This window comes from Thamnophis elegans, chromosome Z (genome assembly GCF_009769535.1).
Source record: "Thamnophis elegans isolate rThaEle1 chromosome Z, rThaEle1.pri, whole genome shotgun sequence".
NCBI classification, from domain to species: domain Eukaryota; kingdom Metazoa; phylum Chordata; class Lepidosauria; order Squamata; family Colubridae; genus Thamnophis; species Thamnophis elegans.
This window is the reverse complement of record NC_045558.1, coordinates 111,713,729-111,735,825: the sequence shown is the minus strand read 5'-3', so window position 1 is coordinate 111,735,825 and position 22,097 is coordinate 111,713,729. Positions and strand designations below refer to the sequence as shown.

Sequence of the window (22,097 nt, the reverse complement as noted above, 5' to 3'; positions counted from 1 at the left end):
CCTCACAACTGCAATAGATGTCCAGAAGTGGCGGGAGCTATATGCTCAGAAAAAAAAACTTCGAGAAGTTTTTTCTCGGCAGGTTCTAGGATGCCTGCCGCCATTAAAGGACCTTCCCGAAGTTGCTTTTCTGAGCACGGGGAAAATGGATGGTATTTTGTCCCTTCTGTCTCCCCGTTGCTCAGAAAAGCAACTCCAGGAAGGTCCTTTGGTGGCAGCAGCTGTCCTAGAACCTGCCTGCCGGCCGGGACACATATATAGGGCCTGGGGCAGGGCAGGCTTACTTCTGGGTCCGGTACCAACCGGCGGGGACTGGCAGCAACCCACACCTGATTTTATATATATAGTATAGTATAGTATAGTATAGTATAGTATAGTATAGTATAGTATAGTATAGTATAGTATAGTATAGTATAATATATACTAGTATATACCAGTATACTAATATAGTATGTATATGCCAGCTATTGGAATATCTCTGATTCACCAAAGAGCTATTCTGTTTTGTCTAGAAAACTCCTATATCACTATCCCTTTCGCTGTTTCAGCCAAAAACTCTGAGAAAAGAAGCTTCCAGTTCAGCTTTGGGATAACTGGTCCTGGAGGAAGCTATTGGACTCTTAAGGGCCAATTATATTAATGAGCATACATATCTGTTTTATTTATATTTGCTAAATGCATCAATAAGCACACAGAAGTCATTTTTTTGGTGCACAAATCTCTTGAGAGAAATAAAACAAAATTAATAAACATTCAAAGAGAAATATCTATGACTACAGAGAGATGTTTCACTACATGAAAATAAGTAGGACAGCATTGACAGTGGTCAAGAGAGATTTGGAGAGATTTCTGTGTAGACTTTAAAAATGAGATAACTGCATATTTAACATTGGTAGCTTTTCCATATGATAATTATGAAGAATAAAAAATATTTATAATCAGCAGAAATTTGGACCAAACCTTCATGCATGAACTGATTACTAATAAAAGTATTAGTTATCTCATCATCTATCTGTATATCAAAAAAAATCAGTAAAAAAAATGCATGGTAAGAATCCTATATCTCTTTTTATTTCTCTGTTTTTAAATATTATTGCTGAAAATGCGTTTGGCATTTGATACTTGAAAAAAAAAGCTGAGGTGTCAGAGTTCAAAGGTACAATAGGTTGTGTCTCATTTTCTGTCAAAACTCCACTATGGACATTATTTGTTTGTACTGAATGCGATACTGCCTTTTCAAATTGAATTTTCATTTCCTTCTGATTGCGGGATATGGGGAATTATTAATTTATTGTACCAATATTTGAAATCTTTTGATTAATTATATTTCAAAATAGTATAATTGTGTCTTTATCACCAAGTGAATACCAAACATTTTAGTTAACAATTTGTCATTAAACATGTGTGTATTAATTTTAAGTATTACTTTCAAGAGTTTTTATAAGTGGTGAACTTCTTATTATTTTATTACCGGTTTTGTAGGTTTGGCTTGGTGAGCATGGCAGGGGAAGGATATTGCAAAATCTCCATTCCCACCCCACTCTGGGGCCAGCCAGAGGTGGCAATTGCTGGTTCTCCAAATAACTCAAAATTTCCACTACCTATTCTCCAAACTACTCAAAATTTCCACTACTGGTTCTCCAGAACCTGCCAGAACTGTTGTATTTCACCCCTGGTTTTTATTCTGTTATTTTAGCCCAATATGTGTTAGAGAAAATACCCCCCAACCAAAAAAAATGCCCACCACCATCACTTACATAAATTCCCATAGAGAAATTATACGAGGAGCAATGTCTGCACTTTCCAAGTAACATACATAGCAAATCATGTTTACGTTTATTGGTAAAATTTACATTGCCTTTCTTCTAGAAGTACAAAGCACCATAGATAGATTTTTCCCAATTTTCCAACACTACCACAATCTTGGTGTGCAGACACATTACAATGGGCCTAATTATTCTGAGTAAACTTTCATTTATGAAAATAGACTTGATTCAGTATTGTTCTACTTCCTAGACAATGCTTTTGATAACTACATGAGATAATACAACTGAAAAAAGGATGGAAAGAAAAATGTGAGGTTAGTAGTTGGTCCTTTAGTTCTATTTTCATTCTCCCCATGCTTTATGTTTCCTAATGTTTTCATATTTCACCACATATCAAAATGCCACCTCCAAAATTTTATCTAACTGAATTTCTCCCCTTTCTTTCTTTGCAGTTATGCCAGCTTTGTCATAAATAAAACATGGAGAATCAAACCACAGTGCCTTACTTTCTGCTTCTTGAATTCTCAAAAAATCAACATCTGCAGATTTTGCATTTTTTCTTCTTCTTTCTGTTATATGTGGCAACTGTTATAGCAAATCTTCTCATCATCTCAGTGGTTGCTATTGACCATCGACTACATAGCCCCATGTACTTCTTTCTCATGAATTTGGGTCTGCAGGATCTGGGTATTGTTTCAGTCATTGTCCCCAAATCCATAATCAATTCTCTCATGGACACCAGCCACATTTCATACTTTGGTTGTGTTACTCAATACTTTCTCTTTCTCTTCTTTGAAATCTGTGATTTCTTTCTCCTGACAGTTATGGCATATGATTGGTATGTTGCAATTTGCCATCCTCTGCACTATGAGTTGGTGATGAATTGGAAATACTGTACTGAAATAATAATTCTAGTGTGGGTTTCAAGTCTCCTCTGTGGAATGCTACATACCACTGGCACTTTTTCCATCCCTTTTTGTTCTAATGTGGTCAACCAATTCTTCTGTGAAATTCCACAATTGCTGAATCTATCCTGCTCTGGCATAAATCGACTTGAGTTTGGAATTCTTGTGGCCAATGTCATTGTTTTACTAGGCTGTTTTACTTTTATAATTGTATCTTATGCAGTGATATTCAAGACAGTGTTAAGAATCCCTTCTGAAAAAGGAAGGCAAAAAGCTTTATCTACTTGTATTCCCCACCTTACTGTAGTATTTATGTTAGTATTTACTGCATGCATTGCCTATCTGAGACCTTCCTCTAACACTCCATCTTACTTAGATATTGGATTGACTGTTCTGTATGCTCTTCTTCCACCCCTGTTCAATCCAATCATCTATAGCATGAGAAATCAGAATATCAAGTGTGTCCTTTCTAAACTGTGGAGATTCTGACAATTTCTTTTCAAATTGTTTATATTCTATTCATTATATTTTTTATTTTTCCTCTCTTTTAATTTACTCATGTGAAAATATGATATAATGTGCTACTTGGAATGGAGTCAAAGTTTAGTCAATGTCCTGCCCATATAATTCCTGCTAATATACTTTACAGATGCTAAATATGGATGTTTGGCAGCTCTCGCATCCTACACACTAATCATTCTTTATGTTTAGTGAAGTGAATATCAAAGTGGAATGTGACTGAGGGAAACAGGTAGCAATAGGAGTAGCTCTAAGATTTAGGTACTGCCTTGTCAGTGCTTTACAGTCCTCTAAAAAGATTTTTAGACAGTCAGCTTATTGCCGCTAACAAACTGGATCTTCATTTTACCTACCTCAGAAATATGGAAGGCTGAGTCAACCTTGAGCCAGTGAGATCCGAACTGCCAAAATGCTGGCAGCCAGTCATCAGCAGAAGTAGTCTGCAGTAATGCGTTCTATTCACTGTGCAACTGCAGCTCATAGTAAAATGCAGAAGCAAAATTCTGAGGAGGTTTAAATATGTTATATTTTGCATGTGTTTTCCTGTATGAAATCACTCTTCTCTAATGCTGGTCCCTCTAATGCTTTAAGAAGAGACTGGACTCCTTCTTGAACAGGTCCCTGCCAACTCTATTATGATTGACTTATTGGTCCATAATGTGGCTAGCTAAAACTTCAGTGTTTCTAAAATAGATAGTCTCTATAACACTTCCCTCCTGAAATGGTCGTTTCCTCACAAACATTGATATTTTGCTCCTTTCAGTCAGCTTCAAGTCTGGCAACTGCCTGGACAAGTCGCTATATTTTTCCTGGCAACATTTTTTTTTCAGAAGGTCTTTGCCATTGCCTCATTTCAAGGTCTGACATAATAGCAATAGCAATAGCAATAGCAGTTAGACTTATATACCGCTTCATAGGGCTTTCAGCCCTCTCTAAGCGGTTTACAGAGTCAGCATATTGCCCCCAACAACAATCCAGGTCCTCATTTTACCCACCTCGGAAGGATGGAAGGCTGAGTCAACCCTGAGCCGGTGAGATTTGAACAGCTGAACTGCTGAACTAGCAGTCAGCTGAAGTAGACTGCAGTACAGCACTTTAACCACTGTGCCACCTCGGCTCCTCCTAAAGGGACTGGCCCAAAGGCATGTAGTTGGCTAAATTCCTAAGACAGAATAGAAGTTTCAGTCTTCTGGTTTTTAGCCTGATGCCTTAACTTCTACGTCCAGTGGGTTTTCAGATTATTTAGTTCAGAATATTTCTTTTCTTTAGAAATGCTTTGGCAGGAACAGACATGTGGCAGGGTGTGCAAGCTCTGTGTGAACTGATACTATTTCATTTGTCCTTTTAATAACCATGAGAAATAAAAAAATCAAGAAATTAAATTACGATGACGCATAATTCTACTAGATCATCAAAAAAGGTTTCATGAGTTTTACATTTTAATACAAAATGGAAAAAATAGGGCCTGTTTTCTGGTTCAATACTTGGAGAAGGGAACAAGGAAACCAAGGATGATATCTTATTGAAATGTCGTTGAGAAATATTGAATTTCATCCAAACTGCTAATAATGTATATACCAAAAGCAATATCACTATTTTCTGATATCTCTGCCACCACATTTTCTTATACATTGATAGTGCTCTATTGGATTTTGCAGTCTTGTTTTCTTGCTTATCTGTGGATATTTCTTGTCTATATTATACAACAGTTATAGTTATGTTTTTACACTCCTTTGCTGAATGAACTCAACTTTTAGAAGGGTGTGATTATTTCATTCTATGAACCTCCTATTTTCATTTTGTGTGAAGAAAAGGAATGATTCCATAGCTCTTTAAGAATCTTTCTAATTTGCAATGCCACTTGCATCTGAGGATGTTTGTCTGTGTAAGCCTTGGTTTTGTGAAAAAGCCAGCATTGTATCAAGGGTAAAGATAAAGCAGATATTAGATTTCTGCAAATCTGTTTATGAACAGTTTTCCGCATGCCTTCACCAGATTGTTGAGGTCAAGAGATAAGAGGATAAATTCCTTGGGATGTTTTATTATTAGAGACAGTTCCCATATCACATTAAATAAGCATCAGTGGTTTTATTGTGGAAAAAACCTATAATCTGTTGGAATCTCAAAAGAAAGTCATAAATTGCAATTATAACAGTTATTAACTACATTCACAACAGCATACTAATCCCAAAATCAAATAAAAAATGAGCATTCTATCATTTAAAAAGGCAAATTGAATAAAAGAAAACCCATGGTAGTTACCCAGTGCAACAGTACTACAAAATCCATATTGCTAATATTACAAATATCCATCCTACATGGCAGTCAGTTCCCTACCTTATAGTAATTTGTCTACTACTTAAACTGGCTTGTTTACATATCTGAGATCTCCCATTAGCATTCCAATTATTTAGTTTTAGCATTATTTATCACATTCCATACCAAAATGCAAGTTATAATGTGTTACCATAATTCTCTCTTTTCCTGTCTTTCTGTCTTTGTCTGCACCTCACTCTCTCTTTTGCTTTCTGCTTTCACTAAGTCTAAAGTTACAGTGTCCCAAATTGTATTTAATTTGATCTCCCACTTCTGCTATTTACTGGTGTGACATTTTTTTTAATTTTATTATAAATGAAACATGGAAACATGGATTCAGCCAGTGGTGAGATTCAAATAATTTAACAACCAGTTCCCTGACCTAATGTCTGACTGGGTAGGCATGGCTGGGTGGGCATGTGACTGGGTGGGCATGGCTAACTTGATGTCACTCACTTCAAGAAGCAGTTCACCTCCCCTGGCCTCTCATGACTGTGGGGATGCTGCAATGGTCATAAATGTGAAAAAAGTTAGGTAGATAAAGGGAGAGAGAAATAGAGAGAGAGAGAAATACAGTAGATAGGTAGGGAGAGAGAGCGAGAGAGAGCAGGTAGGTAGATAAAGGGAGAGATAAAGAGAAATACAGTTGGTAGGCGGGGAAAGAGAGAGAGTAGGTAGGTAGTTAGACGTTTCCAGGTGTATTTATCCATGTGCTGGAGAAGGAAATCACTGACAATCTGCATCAGCAATGACTTTGTTTCTTCTGGCACAGCACTTGATCAATGTAATTTTCAATAAACTGTTACAGAGCTTTCCAAAAGGGAACAAAAAATTGCACTCTGCAAACCTCCCAAAAAACGGTTAGTTTTCCATGAAAACTGTTGAGGTTCGAAGGAACAGATGAGGCTTGAGGCAGCTGAGGTAAGCAAATAGCTAGTTATTGAGTAACAGCAACAGTCAACTATATACAGAGAGAATTCAGCACCTCGCCCTGCTGGAGAGCTATTTATACGGGAGCTGTCAAGCAGGGCGACCAATAGGAGTGCCTCTGGCAGCCCGCGCTCAGCCAGCAGCGTCTTAGCCAATCAGAAGCAGCTAGGCTGTTGCTGGCTGTCAATCGTAAGTCGAGGACTTGCAGCCAGTCATAAGTTGAGGACTTTAGGACTGGTCGCAAGTCGAGGACTTAGCAAAAATGGGCCTTTTTTTAAAAGCCATAAATAGCTTTGGTGGGGCTTGCAAAGTGCTCCTGGGGGTTGGGGGGCAAAAATGAGCAAAAGATGGACCATTTTTCATGAAAAAGGCCCTGTTTTTTGTCAAATATTTTTTTTTAATAAGATTTTATTGGTAAAAAGAAAATACAACATCCATAACTTGTAGAAAACAATACAACTACATTTCGAGATATTCCCATACTATCAAATCATTATAAACATCAAAGGTTAGGTATCTTATTCCTTCCCTCCCTCTTCTCTTCCCTCATTTCTTCTTTTCCATACCCTTTCCTTCCCTCCCCCCCTTACTTCCTTCTCCCCTGCCTTCCCTCCTTTCTTTTCTCCTTTCCTCCTTTCCTTCCCCCTCCTTTCCCTCCCTCGATCCCCCCTCCTTCTCACATACCTTCCCTCCTTCCCTTCCTCTTTCCCTCCTCCTTCCTTTTCTCTTAATCTCCCTCCTTTCCTCCCTCCCTCCTTCCTTCCTTCCTTTCAACTCTCCTCTCTTTCTTTCCCTCCCTCTTTCCCTCTTTACTACCCTCTCCTCTTCCCTCCCTCCTTCCTCCCCCAGTTTCTTCTCTTTCTTCTCTCCTTCTTTCTTCCCACCTCCTTTCCCTTCTCTTCTTTCTCTTCCTCCTCTTTATCCTTCCCCCCTTCTTCTGCCTTTCCTGTTCCTCTCCTTTCTCCTCTCCATCCTGACTTCCCTACTGTCCTCCTTCCCTCCCCTCTAACCTTTGTTACATTTACATATTTTCCTCTGCTGAGGACAACCTGGTTCTCTTTTCCTTTCCTTGCTTAAAGAGGCAAGGATTATAAATCCTCTCGCCTCATCTAAAATGAAGTTTAATTGCTAATTCCATGCAGGTAGTTATAGCGGATTTCCTATCAGCTTTTTTAAGTTTTCCCAACATTGTAGTCTAACAAAATTGCTCGACGGTGGGTTCTCACCCCTAATACATTTCTCCTTTCGCTTATCTCTCAGTTGTTGTATATTGTTCATTTGAGTTATTGGTTTAATCGTATTAGGTTAGTCAGCTATCTCTTTTTGTGTCTAAGTCTTCACTGACTCATCAAGCCATTTGTACAGCTTCTCCCAGACTGTATAAAAGTCTGTATCTTCTTTGTCGTTAATTCGCATCGTCAATCTGTTCATTTCTGCTAGTTCTAAAATTTTATTCATCACCATAGTGTTGGTGGGGGCATTTTCACTCTTCCAGCACTGTGCGTAAACAATCCTTGACGCTGTCAGAATATGAACTAGGAGGTATTGGTTAGATTTGCATATTTTTTGATCTATTATCCCTAATAAGAAAGTTTCCGGCTTAAGACATAGTTTAATTGACAAGATTCCATTCAGCCATCCTAGTATTTGCTTCCAATTACTCTTTGGCAACCGGACACATCCACCACATATGGTAGTACGTGCCCAGCACTGTTTTACATTTCCAGCATATGGCCGAAACTTTTGAAGAAATTTTCGCCAGTCTTGTCGGTGGAAGATGCCAGCGGTAGAACATTTTATATATATTTTCTTTATAGGCCGTCGATTTTGTCAATTTTAGGTTCCATTCCCAGACTCTTTCCCAGTTGTCTAGGTCTATTGTGTGGCCGATGTTTTGGGCCCAGGTTACCATGACTTCTTTTACTCTTTCTGCTTCCGTTTTTCGAATCAGTAAGCAGTTGTATATTTTTGAAATCAGTTTCTCATCTGGTCCAATTAAAATTTTATCTAATTCCTGGTTCTTGTTCTGGAAGCCGGGTTGTGCTAGATCGAATTTGTGTTTGTTTTGAATTTGAAGATATGGCCACCAATCGATGTTTATTCCCTTATCAGCCAAATTTTCCCTGGGGTTTAGTTTGTTTTGGTCGTCTAGCAACTGTTGGTAGGTAACAATTTTATCCAGATTTATCAAATTCGGGTATATCAGGGCTTCCATCGGAGATATCCATTTAGGTAGTTGCGTGTAGTATTTCCTTCTAATTTCCAGCCAGTCCTTAATTAATACCCCCCTTAAATGGTGTCTACTAAAATAATTGTGGATTTTATTTCCCTCGCACCATAAGTAGTTGTGCCACCCGTATTGCAGGTCGTGGCCCTCTATTGTTAAGATTCTTTTATTAGCTAACATTACCCATTCTTTTAACCACATAGTTGTTGCTGCTTGATGATATGTTTTCCATTCCAGTAAGCCCATTCCCCCTTGAGTTCTTTTATCCTGCAGATGCATATATTTTATTCTGGGCTTTTTACCATTCCATATAAAGTTTCGAATCATTTTGTCCAAATCATTATAAAAATTTTCCCCTAACTTGACCGGTGCCGTTTGAAATAGGTAGAGGATTTTTGGCAAAACATTCATTTTAATTACTGCGACTCTTCCCATCAGTGATAGTTGTAGTTTTGACCAGGTTTTTAAGTCCTTTTGAGTATTCTGTAACAACTTATCATAGTTGTCTTCTTTTATGGAAGAGCATTTCGCAGACAGCCAGATCCCTAAATACTTAATTTTTTTAGTTACCTTTAATTCCATTGTTTTCTCTAGTTCTCCAATCTGGTTTTTGGGGAAAAAAATTTATAATCATTTTTGTTTTTTCCTTGTTTATTTTTAAACCGGCCACACCCCCAAAGTTCTCAATGTCCTTCATCAAATTCGGTCCTGAAAGTAAGGGGTCTTCCACGATAAAGACCATGTCATCCGCGAAGGCCTGTACTTTATATTGTTCTTTTTTTATGGTCAAGCCCCTAATTTCCTGATTTGATCTTATCCGATTTAAAAGAACCTCTAGTGACATAATAAATAGTAGTGGGGGGAGCGGGCACCCTTGTCTAACACCCTTTCCAATTTGTATCCTCTCCGTTAGTTCCCCGTTGACTATGATATTTGCAGATTGCCGTGAATATATAGATTCTATAATCTTAATGAATTTGTTGCCAAATTTCATCATTTTTAGTTGAGTGATTAGAAAGTTCCAATCTAGGTTATCAAAGGCTTTCTGGGCGTCGACAAAAATTAATGCGAGTTGTTTCTCGGATCTTGTTTGATAGAATTCCAGGGTATCAATTATTATTCTTGTATTGTTTCTAATATGTCTTTTTGGGAGAAAGCCGTTTTGATCCGAATGGATACTTTGATTTAATATTATTTTTAGTCTTTCCGCCAATATTGATACAAAAATTTTGTAATCTGCGTTTAACAGGGATATGGGTCTATAATTTTGGACCTTGCTACTGTCCGCCTCTTCCTTTGGTATTAGGGTGATGTAAGCTTCCCCCATGATTTGGGGACCCTACCATTTTGTAGTGCCTCATTACATAGTTCTAATAATTTGTCTTCCATGGTATTTTGAAGTTTTTTATATATTTCCGACAGAAGCCCATCCGGCCCAGGTGTTTTATTGTTTTTTTGTTTTTGAATGGCCTTTTTCAGTTCTTCTTGTGTAATTTCTTTATCGAGCATCTCTCTCATCTCCTCCGACAAGACTGGAAGTTTCTGCTTTATAAGGTATTTTCTAATGTCTTGTTCACTAATTTCGTCTTGTTTATATAGTTTCCTATAATAGTTCTGTACGATCTTTTTCTTTTCTCCTATTTCTTGTTTCAAATTCCCCTCCTCGTCACACAATTGTTTAATAATTCTTTTGACCTTCTCCTTTCTTATTTTGTGGGCCAACCATCTCCCAGTTTTATTTGCATGTTCAAAATAATTCTGCTTCATTCTCTTAATGTTTTGTGCTATTTCCTCTTGAGAGATCAAATTTATTTGGTGTTTAATTAACTCTCCTTTTTCCCTGTGTCTACTGTTTTCTGGCTCTTTCTGGGTCAGCAGTTCCGTCTCTCTTAATTCTTTGTTCAGTGTATTAAGTTTTCCCCTGTACACTTTGTTTCTTCTTATTATATAGGCTATTGATGTTCCCCTCACAACTGCCTTCATCGTGTCCCAAACATTTTATATTGAGGTCTGCTCTTTACAGTTTTCTTTAAAGAAGTAGCCCAATTCCTTTTCTATTTGTTGTACAAATTGTTTATCTTATAATATGTTCTGGTTTAATGTCCACCTAGCTTTTATCCTTGCCTTCCCTTTCCATTGCCATAAGACTGGGTGATGGTCGGTCCACTTGTTCGTTGTTATTTCAATATTTACAGTATCCATGAGTAGTTCCGAGTTTGACCAAACCATGTCGATACGGGACCATGAATTATGTGGATGGGAATAAAACGTGTACTGTTGCATCTTGTCATTCATTGTTCGCCAGACATCATAAAGATCTAATTCCTTCACCATATTTACATAGGCAGACGGTAGTTTCCTTCTTGTACTTTTCTTGTGTGTACTCTTATAGTCCATCTTACTGTTGAAATCCCCTAGAATACATATATTTTGCCACTCTATTTCATTTATCCTCTTATATAGATTAACATAAAATCTCTCTTGTTTTTGGTTTGGGGCAAACTAGTAAAAAAATTTTCCCACCATTCATTATCTCCACCATTAATACCCTACCGTCTTTGTCTGCGTGTATCAATTTGGGGTTCAACCATTCTTTTATATACATCACAATTCCTCTTTTTCTGGTTTGTGCTGACGAGCAGAATGTTTTACCTAGTTTTGGACAGACCAACATGTTATTGTACTTTTCTTTAATGTGGGTTTCCTGAAGACAGATTACATCTAACTTTTGTTTCACTAGATCCAACAGTACACGTTTTCTTTTGGAAGTTATGTTAAGACCATTTACATTTGCTGATAGTACATTCGTTTCCCATTCTTCAATTCCATTACACGTTATTCGCTTTGAGGGCGCCTTTAGATCTTGTCTCGATGGGTGACCTTGCTCTCGAATCTTCTCTGCCATATCTCTCTCGCTCTCTGGCCTCTCCCGCCCCCCGCCCCTCTGGTTGAGTTTCAATTATAGTGTCCTCCTGTCTTAAAAGTCCTTCTTTATTAAACCTCTCATCGTCTGCTAGTAAAAGTTCCTGGAATTCTTGAGCTTTTGCCAAGGTATCTATCCGGTATTTCTTTTCCCTCCATGTTATTAACATTCCTTCTGGAAGGAGCCATCTGAACTGGATTCTGTCTCTGTTTAAACATGTGGAGAGGAAGTTGTATTTCCTTCTCTTCTCTCTGACTCTCCGTGGAGTCTGTTTTAAGATGAGAATTTCTTTACCCTTGTATGTTAGAGAGTCCCCTCTTATTGTACTTAGAATGTCCTCTCTCAGCTGTCTTCTCAACACCCTCACATGGATCTCCCTCGGAAGCCGGTGGCGTCTCGCGAAGCCTGTATTGACTCTATAGGCTTCGTCCAGTTCGTTAATAACCTCTTTTTTCGGCCTGCCGAGGACTAATCCCAGGATTTCTCCAATCAGCTCCCGGAGGTTTTCATCTTTTGCTTCCTCCACGTTTTGTAGTCTTAAATAATATGCTGATCGCTCTAATTCTAGCTGGAGGATGGCCTCCTCCAGGCTTGAGTTTATAGATTCCAGATTGTCCTCTACTTTGTCTATCCTTTTTTCCGCTATTTCCGTTCTCCCCTTAACATTTTGAATTTCCTGCTCATTTTTCAGCAGCGCTGTTTGTATTACTCCTATACGTTCCTCAATCTTTCCCATATTGTTTCTTTCTTCATGCATTTCATTCTTTACTCCCTCCAGGCCTTTGGTGACACTTTCACCCATCTTCAATATTGCCTCTTGTAGGGAGTCCATTGTTACCACCTGGTCTTGTAGGGTTGGGGCTGCCTTATCTCCCGTTTGCCTGCCCTCAGGGGACTTTTCCCTCACCGGGGTAGATAGGGGAGTTTGCTTTTTACTCCCTTTAATTAAAGTTACTGTTTTTGTTGCCATTTGCTTTGATTCAGCTCTTCCCCTTTAAGCTGTAAGTCTAATACCTTCTGAATGCTGTTTGAGTAATTATACAGAGCCCGGGGTACATACAAGGTAATTAAACTGGAGCAGGGCTGTGTAATATAGGCTCAGTTAATTCTATAGTATCTGGGAGACGTCTACTAGTCAGGAAGAGAAACGTTTCAGCATGATACGACAGGGTGCAGGAGAGGCCAGGAAGTATTTAGAACTCACCCATCAATCTCTTCCTGTTGTCAGTGTAATGTTATCCTTCTGCTGTCTCTGGCTGTAATATGACATCGCGTACTTAGTGATTTAAAGTTGGTTCAAACCCTTGTGATTAAGCTTTTTCCCTTTTTCCCAGGAAGGCAAATCCAGCTAACTGTCTTTCTCTCCTCCGTCTCGTCCTCCGTTAATCCTCAAATTTAAATAGTCCAAAGTCTCGGTCTTCCTCTATCCACTCCGTCAATCAGCTCTCTCAAAACTTTCCTGTTTGTCTTTACTAGCCGCTTCAGATAAATGCGCCCACACATGTATCTGTACTTATTGCAGTTAAGTTGTTTATCTTTTAGATTTAGGCTTTTAAATCAGATCTTGTGATTACCGTCATTCGATCCGCTACGTTCCCTGCTGCTGTCTCTCCCTTCCTTATTAGTGGCTGGCAGTCACGTCTTCTGGTCGGCCATTAATCAGCCGACCTCTTTTGCACGAACTCTGAGGGAGCCTCTCGCTTCGTGGGGGGAGATCGCCCTTCACCCTCCACTGCACAGATGCTTCCCCTCTCCACAGGTCCTCGCACCTCGAAGGGACCTTGCCTATTACGGCCACGCTCGTGCAAAGACCGGGCGAACCGAGCAGAGGATCTGTCAGCAGCTCGTTCCGGTGTGACGCCAAACCGGAAGTCTCTGCAATCTCTATTATTATTCTGTCAAATAAATTGTATGCATAGCCTTATGGAGGCTTATAGAATGCTGCTGGAGGCTGCGGGGGTGGGGGTGTAGCCCGCTTTTTGCTCATTTCTGCTCTCCCCAACCCCAGCAGCTCTCTTAAAGCCTCCATAAGGGTATGCATGGCCATTTTGGTGAAGGCTTTGGGAGGCAAAAAATGCTGTATTCAGTGTATAAGACGCACCCAGGTTTTCAGCTTCTTTTTTTGAGGAAAAATGGTGTGTCTTATACTCCCAAAATACAGTATTTTGTTGTGTAACAACTGGCATTCCACTTGGTTTCTGTAGATTTCCTGATATTTCTTTTTGGCCTTTTTCTCTTGTAATTGGAAGAATTATTATCCATTTCTAGATATGTGGACATACCTAGCCAAGGTCAATATCTGTTTCCTGTTGGAATGCTGCCATTCTGAAAAGGAGGAGGGATGCTTCTTGTGGCTATGCTTCTTGGAGTTGAATGTTTTGAATGCTTTCACATTTGCTATAACTGCATGGGAATTAGGTTCAAGGATTGATCCATCAGGATGCATTCCCTCCAGCCAGTTCCAACCTGTTATCCAAGGCACCCTGAGGATGATCTGTTATCAACTTCCCACCTCAGAGTTCTCATGGTACCGTATTGGCTATTGCTAGCACCATATTGGCTATTGGTGAGTATGGAGCACTGGGTGAGGGTTGACCAGGGGAAATTAGCTTAACATTTTGCACCAGAATCTCCAGACTCCTCATGACTTCTCTGCTGTCACTTCTCTCAGTAAAAGTACCTTTTGAACTATGATTTGTTTCAAGAGTCATGCTTTCCTAAGAAGATAGCTGAGAGAAGATAGTTGAAGATAGCTGAAGCTCTTCCCCTACAGGATAGAGGCAGGATAGAGGGTGAGATTTTTAAAAACTGGAGTTCAAAGAGAATCACAAATAATGAAATATGTGCCAGGGAAGCATTGTCACTTGATTTTTCAACTCTCACAATTTATTCTGCAGCACTCATTCTGTTAATAATCTGAAGTATTATTATTCTGTGTGAAATGATAACAGATCCCGGACAAAGCTGTTGTGTTCTTAATGGTCAATTAAATTAATGAACACACAGAAATCAGTTTTATTCAGATTTGCTAACTATGTTAACAAGCACATAGAAGTCAGTTTCATTTTGGTGTACAAATCTCTTGAGGGAAATAAAATTAATCAACATTCAGAATAGAAATACCTATGACTGCATATAGATGTTTCACTACATGAAAATTAGTGGGACAGCATTGAACTAGTGGTAAAGACAGATTTAGAGTGATTTCTACAGAGACTTTAAATAATGAATTAACAATTAGTATCTTTGATACTGATAATTGTGATAATTATAATTATGAAGAATGAAAAGCAGTTATAATTTGCAGAAATTTGGACCAAATCTTCATGCATGAACTGAACCCTAATAGCTTAATTAGCAATGGCAAAGACATCTCATAATCTATCTTTATATGGAAAAAAGAAATGCATGGTAATATGTTTTTATTTCTCTGTTTTTAAACAAGTTTAGTATTATTGTTGAATATGTGCTAACATGGCTTTCAACATTGTTGAAAAAATGCTATCAAAGTTCAAATGTGCAATAGTTTATGTCTCATTTTCTGTCTATACTCTACTACAAACAATGTTTGTATTTGATAGGATACTATTTTTTCCAACTGAGTTTTTCCTGGCTGGATCCAGGTGATAGTTACCGCCTCCCTTCGGGAGGGGTTCTTTCCTCCCCCATTAAAGGAGGCAGTTGTGAGACCCCTCCTGAAGAAGCCATCTTTGGATCCAGCCATTTTAAGTAACTATCGTCCAGTCTCCAACCTCCCCTTTGTTGGGAAGGTTGTTGAGAAAGTGGTGGCCTTTCAGCTCCGGTGGTCCTTGGATGTAATTGATTATCTAGACTCCTTTCAGTCTGGATTCAGGCCTGGCTACAGCACGGAAACTGCTTTGGTCGCACTGACCGATGCTCTCTGGAGAGCCAGGGACGGGGGTCATGCCTCCATCCTAGTGCTCCTTGACCTCTCAGCGGCCTTTGATACCATCAACCAGGGTATCCTTCTGCGACAGTTGCGAGAGGTGGGGGTGGGAGGCACCATTCTTTGGTAGTTCTCCTCCTACCTCTCAGACAGGTCGCAGTCGGTGTTGGTTGGAGGGCAGAGGTCGACCCCTAGGCCCGTTAAATATGGGGTGCTGCAGGGTTTGGTCCTGTTCCCCCTCCTGTTTAACATTTACATGAAGCCACTGGGTGAGATCATTCGGCGGCACGGGATAAAATATCATCAGTACGCGGACGATACACAGTTGTATCTGTCTGCCCTGTGCCAACTCAGTGAAGCGGTTGACGTGATGTGTCAGTGCCTGGAGGCTGTTAGGGTCTGGATGTGGGTAAACAAGCTTGCACTCAATTCTGACAAGACTGAGTGGCTTGTGTTTTTTCCTCCCAACAATTGGTCATGTATTCCATCTCTCAGGCTGGGGGATGAAATTTTACGCCCCTCAGACAGGGTTCGCAATTTGGGAGTTCTCCTGGATCCACAGCTGACTTTAGAACATCATTTGTTGGCTGTAACCAGGGGGGCATTTGCCCAGGTTCGCCTGGTGTACCAATTGCGTACCTACCTGAACCTGCAGGCTCTTGCAACAGTCACTCATGCCCTTGTGACCTCAAGACTGGACTACTGCAATGCGGTCTACATGGGGCAGCCCCTGAAGAGCATTCAGAGGCTTCAGCTTGTCCAGAATGCAGCCACACGAGCGATCGTGGGTGCGCCCCGGTATACCCACATTACACCTATCCTCCGTGAGCTGCACTGGCTACCTATTGGCCTCCGGATATGCTTCAAGATGCTAGTCACAACTTATAAAGCCCTTCATGGTATTGGACCTGGGTACTTGAGAGCACCTGCTGCCAATTACCTCCCAAAGACCTATTAGATCCCACAGACTAGGCCTCCTCCGAATTCCATCCGCTGGCCAATGTTGATTGGTGACCATTCAGAGGAGGGCCTTCTCTGTGGCTGCTCCGTCCCTCTGGAACGAGCTCCCCATGGAGATCCGGACCCTCACCACCCTTCAGCCTTTCTGCAAAGCCGTTAAAACCTGGCTGTTCCAGCAGGCCTGGGGCTGATGAGTTCCCATCCCAGCTCAAATTGTGTGGCTGTTGATTGTTTTTAAATTGTCTTTGTATTTTGTTGCTTGTCTTTTGTTTTTTGTTTTGTACTATTCCCCCCCCCCCCCGGTTTGTTAGCCGCCCTGAGTCCCTTCAGGGATAGGGCGGCATACAAGTGAAATAAACCTTTGAAACCTTCCAGTCCACCAAGTACTGGAATTGTCCCTTTAGCCATTTTGAGTTCCCTATCTGGGCCACTTCTTGCATAAGCTGCTACTCCGCCTCATGCGGTGATGGCTGGGGTGAAGAAGGTGGGCGGAGAGGACAAGCCGACCACTCAGGGACCAAGAGCGATGGAACACTGGGTGCACTTGCATTGAGTGTGGCAGGGTCACGCGATAGACCACTGGGTTCATGACGGCCTCCATCGGGAACAGACCAAGGTACTGGTGGTCCAACTTCTTAGCTGGCCGGTGGGATGAAAAGTGCCATGTGGACAGCCACATGCGATCTCCCACAGCCAACTCTGGCATTGCATGCCGACACCTATCTACTACCCTCTTGTAGTCCTCTTTAGCTTGATTCAGATAGTTGCTCACTACTTGGTGGACCGCCTGGAGCTCCTAGAGGAAGTCCTGCGCTGAGGGGACCGGGTATTCGACTGGAGTAAGAGGAAAGAAGCAAGGGTAATATCTGACATTAGCCAGGAAGGGCGTTGTCTGTGTGGAGGTGTGCTGCGAGTTGTTAAATGCAAACTCCAACATGACCAGGTAGTCTGCCCAGTTGTTCTGCTGCTGATTCATGAAGCAGCGCAGGTACTGCTCCAAAATCCTGATTACCTTCTCCATCCCCCTGTCGGTTTCAGGATGGTGCACCAAGAAAAAACAAATCTGTACATCCAGTGCCTCCATCAGCCCTTTCCAGAACTGGGCCATGAACTGCATCCCATAGTCTGACACAACCTGATCTGGTAGGCCATGCAGCTGGAAGACGTGCTGGATGAACATGCAGTTGGTGGTGCGGGTTGTCAGCAATTTCTGACACAGAATGAAATGCAACATCTTCGTGAGCATGTCCACCACCAGGAGGACCATGGTAAAACCCGAAGACGGAGGCAATTCCTTCATAAGTCCATGGACACGGCACCCCAGGGTCTTTCCGGGGCCAGCAATGTCTGAAGTAGCCCTGGAGGAGCTCCCATCGCTGACTTGGACTGCTGACACTGTACACAAGAGGTGACATACGTCTGTACATTGTGTCATAAGCGGGACCACCAGAAGATACGGGAGACCAAGTCTTGAAAAGGCCAAAATATCCTGCTGCCAGATTGTCATGACACTGGGACGGAATAAGTCTCCAGAAGGCCCCTGTGGGTACATAGAGTCTGTCCCGGTACCTCAAGAGGTCATTGTCAAAGGTCTATGGAGGGGCCGGCCCTACCTCTGCCCTCCATTGCTCCACCAATTCATCATCCCGCTGCGCATCCCATATCCGAGGCCGTAAGTCCATGGACTCATGAACTGCAGCGAAGGATTCAACAGGCAAAACTGTCCAGGGTGGAAGTGGGTCTGCAGTGCAAGAGTACTCAGGTTTCTGGACAGGGCATTTGCCCTTTGGTTGTGCACACTGGGTAAAGAACAGGTACCATTGGATCTGGGGCTGGTTGAATTTGCGCACTGTTTTCAGGAACTCTAGATTCCTATGGTCCATCCGGACCTCCACTTGATGCCTAGTTCCCTCCAGGTGATGCCTCCAGGCCTCAAATGCCACCTTAATGGCCAGCAACTCCTTCTGCCAGATGGTGTAATTGCGCTTGGAAGGATTGAGTTTCCATGAGAAGAAAGCACAAGGGAAAAGGGTGCCACCAGGGGCGTGAGCCTGCAGTAACACCGTTCCCACTGGGATGTCTAATGAGTCCACCTCCACCACAAACCGACGATGGGAATCAGGGTGCTTCAGAATCAGCATGTTTCAGGTCCTCGAACACGTGTTGCTCCATTGGCCCCAGCGAAACAACACTTTCTTCTGCAGGAGCTGAGTTAGGGGTGCGGTCAGGGAAGCAATTCTGGGGATGAAGGTCCAGTAGTAGTTGGCAAACTCAAAGAGTCACTGGACATCCTTTGTTTACTGAGGAGGCTGCCAACTGCGCAATGACTCTACCTTGCCGGGCTCCATCATAATTCCTTCAGGGGAGATACGGTGCCCCAAGAACTCGATGGTAGTCTGCCAAAATTGACACTTCTCCAGCTTTGCATACAGACAATGCTCCCAGAGTCATTGCAGGAGCAGGCATATGTGCTGCCGATGATCCTCCCAAGAAGCTGAGTAAATCAAAATGTCATCCAGGTAGATGATGACAAACTGGTCCAAGAGGTCCTGGAAGATATCATTCATAAAATGCTGGAGGATGGACGGGGCATTGTTCTATCCAAATGGCATGACCGTGTACTCCAAATGTCCATACCGGGTGCTGAAGGCCATCTTCCATTTGTCCCCTGCTTGGACTTGGACCAGATTGTAGGCACCAAGTAAGTCCAGTTTTGTGAACACTGTCACCTCCCGGAACTGCTCCAACAACTCAGGAATCAGGGGCAGAAGGTAACAGTTTTGCACCAGCTCATCCTGCAGGTCGTAGGAGAGCCCATTTCAAAAGTGTCCATGAGGGCTGCCTCATTCCATGCTGAATCTTGGCTAAATAGCCGGAATTCACTGGCATAGTCCTGCAAGGAGCCCTGTCCTGCTGCAGGATCTTGAGACGTCTGGTGGCTTATACCTCCTTATGGGAAACTTCATACATGAGTCTGAGGTGATCACAAAAACCCCTGAAATCGTCCAGCAAAGGGCTAGCCTGGGTCAACAAAGGAGTAGCCCAATGAACTGCAGAGCTGGAGAGTAAGCTGATGATAAACCCTACTTTAGCCCGGTCAATGGGAAAGTCCTCTGCTCTAAGATAAAGAGCTGGCATTGTCCCAAGAAAGCTAGAAATATGGCTTGGTTGCCATCAAACCTATCCAGCACACGGCCACCTGTTGTACAAGTTGAGCGTTTTCAGCACACAGCTGTTCCATGTGGCTTAATGTAACTTTTTTTGTTAGGGCAGGAAGCAAATTGTTCTATCCCCCCCCCCCCGCCCTGGCCTGTGAATAAACTAGAACACAGGCTTGGCTGTTTGCCACAATTTAATTACTGAGATAATGAATCTTTTGGCTTAGGGCCCAGACAACTCATATTCAAGGGAATAGCTTGGCAGCAATCCAGATAGTTCAAATGAAGCATCGCAGACAATCCAAATGAACAGACACAGCTAGAATACAGACAGAATTCGAACAGTTGTTTCCTGCAAATGTTCCCTCTTCTGTGAGTCTGCCTACGGAATTGCTGCTTCCGTTTCTCAGCCCTTCTGAATCTAGCATCAGGAACAAACTGCCTTTGACCTTCCCCACTGCTCCATGCCTCAGGTGCCTCCTGGTGGCCAACAAGCCGTTCTGGTCCCTGCTCTGAATCTGAACCCTGCACAGGATCCTCCATGGCAGACTCATATGGTTATCCGAGTCCATCAGCAGCTCAACCGGATCCTGCTGGGCCACAATAGCTCCCACCACCAATTCCATTGGTTTCTATGATGTTATTGCAATTCATTAGGTTTCTATGGGTTTATTTGAACTCCTTTTCTTCTTCTTCCCTTTTTATTTTTTCCAGGTTTGACTTTTCCACTCCTGTGTTAATGATTAGGGCTTAAATGGGCTTAACTAGCACAGTCCTCAGCTGTTTTCCTAGCTGTGGTAGGCAGAATACAGGGTGGGATTTCTTCAAAGCTAGAGGTGAAAGAGACTTCCAAGTAATGAAACATAATTCGGGGAAATTTTCTCACTTAATTACGGTAATGTTTCACCTGCCACAATTTGGAGTGCTGGAATCACTGCAGCCTCAACTCTGATAATATTATCCTGAGATATTGTTATTTTATGGGATAACTGCTACTGAAGCGTTTGGAGACAGCAATAAAATAATGTGAAGAAGTACATAGAAATCAGTTTTATTTCACTCTTTGCAGTCCTGGTATCTAAAAGGGAGGCTATCGACATTATTCTAGAAAACTATCTTGGAAATAAAATCTCATCTGGTTCAGTTCCAAGCTGGAGAAAGACTTTGAAATCAAAATGGAGTCTAGAAGTTGATTGGAAAGGAGGTACATTTATTGGTGAACAGAACCATCAGGATTTATGGTTCTCAGCAGCTTACAAAATTGAGTTTAGAGCAGATGGGTTTTTATGCCTTCTGGATTCCTATGGAGTCATGTAGGGGTCTACTCTATAGGCGAAAAGGGAAATGCAAATCCTAAGTATTTGTCTGAGGTAGTTTTGTCAAGCTTTTGCTTGTTGCATACCTGAATTTCTGTCTTGACCCAGTCTTTCTGAATGGATTACCAAATGTGAAGACCTTTTCCAGCTGGCACAAAAGACTTCCCCAGACTTGCTTTGCTGAATAGGGGCGACAGGCCCGCACTTCCACCACCGCCAATCCAGAAAAAGTCTGAGATCGGCGCACTTGGGGCTGCTGCAAGCTGCTCGCCTCTCCCAGCCACTTTCGCGGCTTCCCAAAGCACTGAGAACCTTCTCCACACTCTCCTCAGCTCCTTGCAATTGCAATAGACATCCAGAAGAGGCTTTGGGAGCTAATTGGGCTTGGCTTTCCAGCCTGACAGCCCCTGCCACTTCTTCTCTGCTGGTCCAGAGATCATCCGGGAAGACGAGGAATATGATGGAGATCCCTCCCTCCACGGATGGGCACCGGACCAGCGAAGCCTCCGCCTTCTTTTTAAACAGGCAAAAAACACCGATATCGGCACACTTGAGGCTGCTGCTGTGATGTCCAGGAAGTCTAAACCAAACCAAGCCGCATGCCTCCCCCTGACACTTTCGTGGCTTCCCAGAGTGCCAAGAACCTTCACGCTCTTCTCCATGCTCTCCTCAGCTCCTCACGACTGCAATAGATGTCCAGAAGCAGAGGGGGCTATATGCTCAGAAAAACAACTTCGAGAAGGTTCTTTCCTAGCAGGCAGGTTCTAGGATGCCTGCCGCCATCAAAAGACCTTCCCAAAGTGGCTTTTCTGAGCATGGGGAAAACGAATGATATTTTGTCCCTTCTGTCTCCCTCTTGCTCAGAAGCAACTCCGGGAAGGTCTTTTGGTGGCGGCAGGTGACCTAGAACCTGCCTGCTAGCAAAGGACCTTCCCGAAGTTGCTTTTCTGAGCAACAAAATAACATCTCGCTGGGATGGGTATACATGGCCGGGTGCGGGGCAGGCTTACTTCAGGGTCAGGTGACTAACCGATTCGCAAGAACCGGCAGGGACCGGCAGCAACCCATATATAATTTATATATTATAGTATAGTATATACTAGTATATACTAGTGTACTAGTATAGTATGTATATGCCAGCTATTGGAATGTCTCTGATTCACCAAAGAG

At 42.1% G+C, this 22,097-nt stretch overlaps 1 protein-coding gene across 1 annotated transcript; it reads left to right on the top strand.

The window, feature by feature from the left end:
- Nucleotides 1-2,245: 2,245 nt before the first annotated feature.
- LOC116520631 (olfactory receptor 14A16-like) lies at nucleotides 2,246-3,160 on the top strand. Its single transcript, XM_032234903.1, has one exon. It carries the CDS (start codon nucleotides 2,246-2,248, stop codon nucleotides 3,158-3,160), a length of 915 nt encoding a protein of 304 aa, XP_032090794.1.
- The last annotated feature ends 18,937 nt before the right edge of the window (nucleotides 3,161-22,097 follow it).